The 11,410-nt window shown below is 54.7% G+C and overlaps 1 protein-coding gene across 2 annotated transcripts in view; it reads left to right on the top strand.

The window, feature by feature from the left end:
* The first annotated feature begins 1,771 nt into the window (after positions 1 to 1,771).
* LOC124185439 (nucleolysin TIAR) overlaps positions 1,772 to 11,410 on the top strand; it is a 272,445-nt gene continuing 262,806 nt past the window's right edge. For both annotated transcript variants that reach the window (XM_046576218.1, XM_046576219.1), the window contains exons 1-2: positions 1,772 to 3,335; positions 3,420 to 3,744. In XM_046576218.1, coding sequence (XP_046432174.1) covers positions 3,478 to 3,744 — 267 coding nt within the window. In that variant the 5' untranslated portion in view covers positions 1,772 to 3,335; positions 3,420 to 3,477. The remainder of the gene's footprint in view (positions 3,336 to 3,419; positions 3,745 to 11,410) is intronic.

Below are 11,410 nucleotides of genomic sequence, written 5' to 3'. Positions count from 1 at the left end.
TCGAGAAACTTCTCTTGAAACGAGCATTTGTCAATTCGTATTACACTCAGGACTTCGAAACGAATATTGGGGAAGGTGAGGAGGATTGACGTGTATCGAAAATTGAAAAATTTTCAAACGGCAGTGTCCATTGTTTTACTGTTTCCAGTTCGACCAGTGTTAGGCACGATGTAAAACAGGGGTGCTGGATTTATTCAGTGGAGGCAGGTTGTCTGACAAGAGCGACTGTAATCTAACCCAACCCAACCCAACCCGACCTGCAAGGCAACGGTGACACGGCTTTTTCATGTATAAATTGTTCATTATAATTGATGAACTTTATGCGAACGTGATGTGTTGAGGTAGACAGCGCTAATTCCGATCAGAGGGTGACTCGGATCGCTGCGCGCGTGCGAATAAATTGAGGCAACTACATATTTCGTTCAGTGATTAACGAAAACGATCGACGAATCGGGGTTCATTCAGTCACCGTAATATGGTTAGTTTTTCAAATTTTCAGGCTAAAGTGGCATTCTAGTTAACAATCCCAAAACAGATGATCGGCCAAAATGTTTGCACAGTGTATCGGCATTTTTAATTTTCTACTCGCAGCAATTTGAAACGTTGTTCGACAATACCAGCAAATTCATTGGCATTCATAGAAAACTTCCGGCAGTGAGTTGTCTCCTAGTTGAGAAACAGTTTGGTAGATTGCTCGTCGGGTGCAGAAATTAGGGATGTCGATCGTTTACGGTCTGGATGAGCCTTGGTGGCATCGGGCCGCAGCATAACGGGTGGCGAATGGTAATGAGGCACGGAGCAGATGTAACGCGCGGAATACATTAGCGTTCCAATGTTCGACTCGCGGTCTGCGTCAACCTTCGGCGAATTAGCTGAGCAAAGGTTTCGTATGCAGGTTGAAAAACGGTGGTTAATTTTTTCATCAACTTCCGTCGAATCATCCCCCGTTGTGTCCGTTCCGGTATTATAATCGCCCCGCAGGTCGCAGCCGCACGCCTACGTCGACGGTGACACGCACACACGCAGTCCTTCCCCTGAACGGAGGGGTTGAAGGGGAGACGGCGGGGAGGCGCAGACTGGGGCGAGTTGGCGAATCAATGAACGTCGTACTCGGCGATACAACGAGTCACGCGTGGATCAGAGGACCCCGCGTTGATCTCGCGCCGCGTCGCGTCTCTTCCGCGACTTTCACGTGGACAGGAAGGAATTCGGTGAGCGGGGCTGCGGGCGAAGACCGGCCGTGAAGAGGTAATTAAAGAGAAGGTTCTCTCTCCCGCGAATTTTCCCGAGGTTTTCCCCCACTCCGCGATACCGAGCGCAGCCCGATACAACCCCTAGCCGTCGTCGTGCCGGCGGAGCCCTTCTCACGAACAAAACCGACGCCGTCGCCGTCGACGTCGACGTCGCTGCCACCGCTCGGCGCGCCCTCCAGCAACCGACACTCGGCTCGTCGCTCGTTCCGACTCCGTGATACATTTCGATACACGTAGAGCTCCGTAGCTGGTTATCTCAGTCGTGGTTCTCGGCCGCGCGCGGAAAGAAATCGCGGCTGTCCGAGTCCGCCAGGTGAGAGTGAAGTGATACCGTGAGTTTTCCCACCTTCGGCCACCCCGCGATCACCTCAGGTTGTTGCGACGCGGGCGATACCGGAAACGATCGTATCGGCCAATCGCGATTGTTCGGTGATTCGCGGATTGTCGGGAATTCGAGCGGAGCGGCCGACACGCAGGGTGCTCTTCGAGGGGCGAACTGTGCGTAGCGAGTGCGTAGGGCCACGTGAAAGGATCGGGCTCGCGAGAATAGCGTCCTGGGTTTCCCGCTCGTCGAGCGTTGAAGCGCGCACGAACCCCTCGACCCGCGCAGCCCCGCGCCGCCCGTGTAACCCCTACACACAACAACCCACGAAGCAACCCCCACTCCGAATCGCACAACAGCCAGAGCGGAAGTACCAGTCAGTCGGCGAGCGACCATCCGACATCACGGTTAGCCTCTCTCTTTGTTCTTGCTCTCGAGGAGAGAAAAGACACGAGTGAGTCGCCGTCGCCGTCGTTTCCGTTGTTCCCAAGCCAGTCGTCGCGGCCGTGTTATCAGACGGCGCAAAACACCCGCTGATCGTTCGTTCGTTCGCTCGCTCGCTGGTTTCGGTTACTTTTCTACGTACCCGTGGTGTCGAGAATCGTCGCCGCACGTGGCCACCGGCCCTCGAGATACCGCGAAGAGGACACGCGACCTGATTTTCGTACTTTTATACACCAGTAATGACTCTTTCGATCGCGTCCTCAACGGCCTCAAGACACTCTCCGAGGTCTCGTCGCGAGTCCCGAACCGCCGGTTAGTTCGACGCGAGTGGAGAGTTGACCAGTTTTAAAGTTACCAGTTGTACCAGTATCATCAAGTTTGTTACGCTCTACGATTCGCCAACGCGATCGATGACTCGGATCAGGATTTCTCTGAGTCACGGCGACTGATCGTTGAACATTCGGAAAAGCCACGTATCAACCATCTGCTTCGTGCCGGCTCGTCCGCCGCATCAGCGGGAGCGAGAATCTGTGAATAAGTTCTTTAGGGATTTGAATTGATCGATCGTCGATCGCTGCTATCGAAAGTCGAAAGTCATACCGAAACAGACGCAAAAGAGGATTTTGAGTGTCACAGTCCTTCGGCGTACTTGTTGAAACCGGTCCCTGACTCTGCACGAAACCTTGAACGGCTATAACCTTGGAAATCAATCGGACAAGAAGCTTCTCCGGTTGTTCCTGAGCACGTGTTACCGGCTTTCGAGGCATCCTCGACTTCGCGCGCGGTCCTCGGCAGGGTTGCGAGAGAGTCCGCGGTAACAGGTGAAGAGGAAATACGACCGTGACGCGGGCGGAAGGACCGAGGGTTCCGCGAGGCCAGAAGAGAAAAGAAGAAAGCCGGGAGCCAGAGGAGGGGGGCGGAGGTGGTGGTCCCGCGGCAAGGGGAACTCGATTTGGGGTGGCCTCGTCACTGCAGGCGACCACCGCCTTGGCTCCGAGTGCACCGGGCCCCGGGCCTGCAGTGGTGGGCTGCCTGGTTGGGGTGTACCCCTGCTCGTCCACGGGGCCCAGGGGCCCCACATCGTCGCATCTCAGAGCGATCCAGGCGATCCAGACCGGGCAGCAACCCGGCTGCCGAGCCTGCTGCTGCGGGCATAACAACCCCCCGCCTCCGCCCCCGCCACCGCCGCCCCCGGTCCAGCTCACGAGTCAACGGGGCGGCCTGTCGCTGCGGGTAGCGAGGGTGGCGTCCACCACCTCCGTCCGAGCCGCCCCCTACGTCCACCCCCAGCACCAGGGACTGGGGCAGGAGTGCAGGTAGGTTCCGGTCCCGGTGGCGCCAGGCTGCACCGCGTGCCCAAGCCGTTGCATTTCAATTTTTCGTCTGTTTCCGGCCGCCAGGTGTAGGGAGGATACGGGCGCAGTGGGTGGAGGTGGTGCGCACATCCTCGGCAGCCCGATGCTGTTCGTTCCGTTCACGGTACCCACCTTTCCCACCGCCTCGCACCAGACCTCGCACCAGAATTCCCACCAGACGAGCCACCAGGTACAGCAGCACCAGCAGCAGCTCGGGTCCAACCAGGCCGGGCAGCAGCAAAGTCAGCTGAACCACCTCAACCTTAACCACCTGAACCACATCAACCAGGTCATACCCCAGGGATCCGTTCAGCAGCCGATTCACAGCACGAGCTGTTCCCCGCAGCAGCAGGCCGCAACACCAAACAAGGTAAACTTAACACGTGCCAAGTTGGACCTTGTCGTATCGGAGATGCGGAAGTCGTTTGCACCCTGCCGATGGTCAGCGGCAACGGCATTCTGGGTCCTTCGGCTGCGGATAGCGATTCCCCCTCTTCTCTCTTCCAGGTATAATAAAACTCCTGGCGCTGGTTCAAGTCAATTTTCTTTAGCGGGCAATAACTTTACGCCCGATGTTTCGACCATGGAGGAGACAGAGTCGAGCAGCCGTGGCGACGCTGCCAGGGGACGTGTAGTTCAATTTTCAAACTTTGGCAGTCGTGTGGACAAAGAGTGCGTGACACGTTGTTTGTTCAGTGTGTCTCGATCCTCGGATACCAACCCACGCCGTGCTTGCTCTTAAACCATACTCGCCGGGTACGCGCACCGTTTCCAGGACGAGGGTCCTGGTTCAGAATCGCACACACGTACCGCCCTCCCGCACACCTACATGCGGCTTGTCGCGTATCAGCTCAAACCTGGGCGAGTGAGACGGTTACGGTAAACGACACAATAATATGAAGTACACAAGGAGCTTTTTCCGTCTCGCGAATCACTCCGTTCACCCTCAACGTTCTCAAAATTTATACACACACGCGCTACAAGAAATTCCCCCTCATCGTTGTTCCGCAGAGTTACACAACAAGGTCTGGTTTAAACAGCGCCTCGTCGGCTTATGATGAATGAAAAAGCCACCGAAACGTCGTTCATTCGCTGTGACGTCACGTCTCGAAATGCAAGGGAAAATCAACCTTCGGCTGTTTTAACATCTGACGCAACATCAAGCGAGGATCCAGATGTTCGTCGTTGTCTCTTTCTGAAAATTTGAATATCGATCAAGCCGAGTGTATTCGATGCTGTCAGACCTTGTACATCCCTTTTCGCTCTCTCTTCCTCCAGAACCTGAAGACTCGCGTGATGTAAAAAATATCCTTATCATGAATACATCTCGAGCTTATTCCGACAATAGACGGCAGCTTGAGCTAATATTCTTCCCTCCGAGGGTGTAGGGCTTGGTTGGTTGGTTGGTTGGTTGGTTGGGAAGGCGAAAGGTATTGTGCGGAGATATGTGAGAGCGAGAAGAGATCCCGCTGACTGGTTGTACCGGCGGTACTCCCTGCGCTCGTGTGGGTCGAAGTGAAACGTGGGTGTGCCAGGGGCGCGTTGGCGTGCCGGTGATGCCGGGGGGTAGTACTGGCGGTGTAGCGGGTGCACTCTTTTGATATTTCAACGGAGCAGACGAGTGGTGTGTCGTAATGAAATCATCTCCAGCGCTTTGATCCTCCCTCCGCGGACCCCGACTCGTCCCTCCGACCCCCCCGCCGTCCGGGATGCTTTCCCTTGATACCTTCACAGCCTCCGACTTCCACCGACCCCTCCATCTCCCACCCAGCACTCGTCCTACACCTGCTCGCGGTCGTCGTCCGTCAACCGGGTTCTTTACTCGATGTATTTTTACCCCATTAATATACGTTTTCGTTAGCGAGCTCACGGCACACGCGAAGAGTACCTGGGTAGAGTGTACGAAGGTAGTTTTTTAATTACCTGGAGTCTGGAACCATCTGAATTTCACTCTTAACCGCTTTCGATTATACATGGATGTACGGCATGTGTGACCGGCTGTGTCTGGGAACCGTTAATATTGTGCGAAACGAGGCTTTTGCATATATTCCGCACCGCTGATCGTCACCTTTCTTGCGCTTTTTCGTTCTCGTTATTTTCTTTTTCTGGTTTTTTATTAGCGTTATTTTCCTCATTTTTCTTCGCTTTTAAATAGACACAGAAGAGGATTTGATGGGTACGAATTTTTTAACGTTATCGCGTATATACGTGGACTTGACTCAACTCACCGAACGCTACGAACTGCGTTGTACCTGCAGCTGCACTGCACCGAGAAAGTATTAGCCTTTGCGTTTCGCTTCAGCGATAGTTCCGCGACAGAAGGCGAGACAGGGATGTAGATAGAGAGAAAGAGAGGGAGAGAAAGAAGCCGAGGCGACGTTGTATCGAGCAACAGCGACTAACAGCCTTTAATTAATAAAGTTACGCGAGTCTCAGTATCCCAACCCCCCGCGCCCCGTCTCTATATCACCTATCTCACCGTCAGCGCCATCTTTCCACCCCGTAGAACGGGGGCGGAAATATTCCGCTTAAGCTCCTCGCTCCCAGCGGGGACTTTAAGCAGCGGTTTTGCGAGGCGCGGGGCGAACCTGAGAGGGTTTTCAAAACTCTCCGAGGATTAGCGTAAATAAGAAGGAAGGTGCACGGCAGGGGTCGTGCGTGTCTCTGCCGGTGGTCAGGGGTGAAGGTGAGAGTCCACCCCCTGCCCGTTCCACCGGTGCTAAATGTAAATGTCGGACATTTGTTACCCCCGGCGTATGACCCGGGGTTGTTCGTACGCCGGCGGTCGGGCCGAGGTTGGTATTTCGGTATTTTTATTTCACGCTCGTACCGTGCAACGTTTGTAAGGGACGGTGGTAGTGAGGAGGCAGGGGGGCGGGGGTTGGTTCGGGGCCCGTTCGTGTGGCTGAAAACGCTCATTTGTAAAATTTAACGACACCCCTCGTGCGTACATGCATCCCGGCGAGATCCTGCGAATAAAACGAACGCACACACTGATTCCACGTTGCGGCCGGATAACGCGCGTCACGTATTCCCTTTTAATTACCGTTCGCTCGCCGCCGTCCCGCCGTGCGGTAACGACGCGAATCGAGATTCGCGGGTGCATCCGCGTTGCGACAGCCGCCTCCGTCCATCCACCCTCGTATTTACCTACGCATATCTCGTCCCGGTTCTGGGAGCTCGAGCTACACTTCGCATGACGAACGACTAGACGACTGTCGCTTTGGGGGGGCGGCGGGGGTGACGGAGAACGAGCGTTTTGAGGGGTGGGAAAGAGCTCTGGGGACGAGGAGAGGAAAAAGAAGAGCGAAGGAGTCACCCCAATGTATAAGCGCTCGGCGAACACGCCGACTGACATTCTGCATAATATAATTACAAAGTATCGATCGGGGCTCAAGCTAGGGGCTGCTATACCAGTAGCGGGACCAACGCGACGGGGTCGCGGTGGCCAGATGTTTTCGCTCGTGTTATCGCCCGAATCGCGTCTATCCCCGGCCCTAATTCTTTCAATTTTGCATCCGATCGCCCCGTGGCCTGCACTCTTTCGTAAACGAGCCGACGAGACGGGGATTCGGGGGTGCGGTGAGAAGTTTCCCGTTATTTAGCAACAAACACCCCCTTTCATCCCTAGACCGTGAGTGTACCCCGTACACCGCATCGCGTAGGTATAGTAGGTATACTATACGGCGCGGTCGCGGCTAGGCGACTGGTGTTGGCTGTCGACTACCGTCCGCGGCTCGAAGACTCGGGGAATTGAAATGCAAATCGCGGATCCCGGATGCAAATCCGGGAGGGCACATCGCAAACTGCGCCACGTGGTGGTATGGGATGAAGGCTGGGCTTGCGGGATGGGAACGGCAGTGCCTGCAGGAGGAACGGGGACGCGGATGGATGCGGTCGACGCGTTCGGGGAAAAAATTAATTGCGATGCCCGGGCCGTCCGCGTGTCCTGGATGCTCTTGTCCGCAGCTTGCTCTGGAAGAAAACTCCCTCGCGGTATTTACGAGGCACGCCCTGCGGCCGTCCCGACGGTTTGACCGATATTAATTAACCTATCGATTTCCCGAGCACGCGCCTGAACCCCGTACACATTGCACGCACACGCACGCGTTTCAATCCCGGTGCAAATTCGTTGCTGTCGCGTAGGAAGGTGCCGGCTTACACCCTTGCACCACGTCCGTCGTCGCATGCAGAGCTGAGCGAAGGTCGCAGCTGGAACGTTTACCCCGTTGCGTCTCTGCGTCGCGCGTCCAGCATCCGGAATAATCCCAACCCCAGCTTTACTCCTCGCCTCCCTCGCCAGCCTCGTCTCGCGGAGTGGTTGCAAATGAGAACCGTTGCAGTGGCAGTATTTCTTACCGAGGTTTTTAATCCCGCAGGTAACGCGATACCGGGGAACGTTCATGGAGAGGAGAGAACGGCGGCTGGGTGCGACGGTATTCGCAAGGCCCCCAGAGCCGCCACCCTCGTTTCACCCTTCACCCCGCGCGTAGGATACGCTCGTTACAAGAGGCGGGGGCGTACCGTGTTTTGCTTAAAGTGGACGTCACCCGCGATGCCAGAATTATTGTGGTCAAAGGCTGCGGAGTGTGACCGTGTCGGGTTTGCCGATTTCACCGTAAGTGAGCATTCTCTCCTCCGCGCTCCCCAGAATCACGATCGTATCACCGACCTGGGTGGCGGTTGTGATTTGGCGGGTAGATTGAAAAGCATAAACGTTGACGGTTTTTATCAACACGATGTTGTGACACGTTTTCACCGCGGTCAGAGGGGCGGTATGCCGGGGAGGGGGGGGGATGATCGAAAGGTAGCGATAATTGAATGCCGGTTGATAATTATCGTCTCTCGTAAATGAAAAATTTGCCGAGGCGGAACGAAGGCCGGCTATTCAAACTCGATATTTTCAGGAAACTGCGGGTGCCGCTTTGATCACGGCTCGGTCCGTCGCACCGAACCCCGGCACACAAAGACCCGGGCGCGTCATCTCCTTCCCTCCTCTTCAGGCCCCTTCGTGCTTTCGCCCTGAACAGCCCTGCACACCGCCCTTACTGGCGGACGCGGTCTCTCGCGCTTTTTTAATCGTGAGCCCTTACAGCGGAGGGCCAAGAACTGCAGTCGTGTTCCTGTCGCACATGAACGATTTTAAAGTTCAAACGAGAAATTTCGTTCCCGACTCGACACTCAGAATCAGCTGCTGCTTCCGTGGACGAATAAACATCGCAACCACTTCATTCCGCAAATTTTCTTACCGCATGGTTTACCTACCAAGAAAAAAGAGAACAAAAACTTACAAACTACCGGTGATGTTGTCATAGGTGCGAGAAAGTTCGGGATGAACGGAAAAGCTGTTCCCGGTAATCTTTCAGACACCCCTTGGCGCTTAGGGTGGTAAAACGTGATTTCACATACCTATGTATGTATACATATAATACGAGTGTATATTTATGCGTGGAAATAAATATGTCGAGCTTATTTCCGTTTTTCTGGTCACCGCCAGAGTCAGCACGAAACCCGTGTACGTTGGCAGTGGAAAACACCCTCGGCGAAGGGGGGAGGAATTACGAGGGGAGCGGCTTTGGCGCCTGCTGCTGCCGGGCGCCGCGGCTCGGCCAATGTTAACTTGTTTTTCGTGATTTCGCGAGTGAATCGGATTTGCGGTGTGACATCGCTGTACAATGACGCTGGGAGGCTGGATCCCGACGAGCGAAACGTATCGACGAAAAAAAAAAAAAACGACGGAGAGGGAAAACAAAAAGTATCGAAATTAAAATCTAGATGAGAAAAAGGACGTTGAAATCGTTGGAATAACAATAACATCGCGGATGATGATGAAAGGCGCGATAAACGAATCAATGATTGGACACCACACCGGGTGACCGCCCGTCGAGCCACCGTGACGTGGCCCTCCTGTATTAACGGAAAATTGAAAATGGACGCGGCTTAATTGTCGGTGCCGCGGCTCTGACGGACACAGGTACAATGGGGATCGCAGCTTATTGCGCTTTTCAACCACAGGCGAGACGCGCACCGCAGAGTTTTCCGATCGGCTTCTCCGGGTGTTACGGAATAGAATTTCGAGCCGACTAGAGAGTGAAAAAAGAATGCATGGCAAAAGAAGTGATATTCAGCTTATCGATGACGCCGGCGAGATAGCAGACCGGAAATCAAATCGCGTAGAAAAGCGAAGGCCGGACGCGCGAGAAGGGTTTTGCCGAGGGAGTGAGGAGAGAGGGGAGAGGAGAGGCACCGAAACGCGGCCAGCTGCAGCTTAGCGAGCTCGTAAGCGGCGCTAAATATGGAAATCTTGTTGTTCCACCCCGACCCGAACCCTGATCTGGAGTCGGACCCCGACACGAGGAGCGTGAAGCCCCTCGGTCGTTCATCCCCCAGTGGCGCACCCCAAGCCTGGTCCATGGGCAAATATTAACCATGTAGCCAGATTAATTAGCCGGTGGAATCAACAGCTGTATCAATGAAATTCGAGGATTTGTTGTGCTTTGGCAAAATCCCACCGCTGCCACCGTCCGGCTCGGCTCGTTATGTTTTCGTCCGGCGCACCCCGGAGTGTTAATTGCTCTTTCTTGGCTCTTCGCTGTTTGTTTCGCGATGCCGTTGCGGCGATCGTCGGCGTAGGCCAATATCCGGCGAGCGTTGGCGAGAAACGGGCGTCTTCGCTGTCACCTAATAAAATTGAGCCGCCTTACGCCTTGTTAAGCCACCCTTTGGTGCTTCGCTGGTAAATTAATGAGCTCACTGCAACGCTACACCCCCGCACAAACCCTTACACCAGGTTTCCAGCCGGCTCAACTCGGTCCATATTCTCCCTTGGAACCAGCATTATATCATACATCAGCGAGAGTTGCGGTGCCTCCGAACGAGCGAAGCGGAGACGGCAATGGGGATGGAAACGGGGACGGGGACACCGTATCCTAGTAACCGTCAGCCGACGAGGAGCTTCGACTTTGACGGTGGTGAACTACGTCTAATTAATAGACGTCCCCAAAACGGCAAGTGAGGCGCGAATATTATACGCGACTGTAACCGTGCCACTTCCTCCCTCCGAAGCTCCTTGTCATGTACTCGATGCCACCCTGAGTTTGATGGAGTGTCGAACTTGTCCCGGCACACTTCACAAGTCGTTTTAACTCGATGGCATGGAGAATTATTCAAGACGCTTTGAACCGATTTTCACTTTGCAAGTTTTACTCCCCCTACGATGACGATACGTTACCACAGTTACTGCGAGTAATTACTTGCCGTTCAGATCTGCCCGAAACAACGAGACGGTGAAGTCGGTACATAGCGTTTCGAATATGCTCATGGGAAATTGATACCATTAGTCGAATCGAGCTCAAAGTCACTCGCGGAGCAATTTGTCCCACTAATTAAATCCAACGCCCCGGCATTGTTAAGCAGACTTTGGTGGCGAGGTGTACATCAGCGAATTTTCGAGTTTGAAACAGGCTTTATCCGGGGCAACGTTCTATGGAAAATTTCCCATCCGTCTCGCGGTCATCCCCGTGTGAAAATTTCTCAAGCCGCCAAAGCAGCTAGCCGGATTCGGAGTAGTAATTACGAGCAGGACTAAAGACGCGCTATTAGCGGTAGCCACATTAGTTCCTCGCCCCTGCTCGCCCTCCCGCCCCCACAACCGGAAGCTGGACTCGAGGTACTTGGCAGGGGGGATGATGCCGGTGTATAGAAATACCGGAGCGTCAGCTGCAGGTTGTTTCTCGGGACGGGGGTGTGGGTGCGAAACGGAGTGTAGTTACATCTGGAGTCGCCGCCGGTGCACCCGGCAGCGTCACGTTCTTGCCGCACCTCACCTCCCGTAATCCCTTTAAAGCGGACGCGAATTAGGTTCAGCACATACCAAATTCGCACCACATTCCATGGCCGTTATGAATTTAAGCTGGGTTGGTGGCACTGCCAAGGCTCCGAGAGGTTCCGAGGCGATGAAGCCGTAACGGCGAGGCGCGGTGCCGAGGGATGTCAGCCCCTCGAAACGCCACGCGGATTTTCGTTTCGTCGCACCC

The sequence above is a fragment of the Neodiprion fabricii genome, chromosome 6 (assembly GCF_021155785.1).
Source record: "Neodiprion fabricii isolate iyNeoFabr1 chromosome 6, iyNeoFabr1.1, whole genome shotgun sequence".
In the NCBI taxonomy this organism is placed as follows: domain Eukaryota; kingdom Metazoa; phylum Arthropoda; class Insecta; order Hymenoptera; family Diprionidae; genus Neodiprion; species Neodiprion fabricii.
Note: the sequence above shows the minus strand (reverse complement) of the source record. Positions and strands in the feature narration are given on the sequence as shown.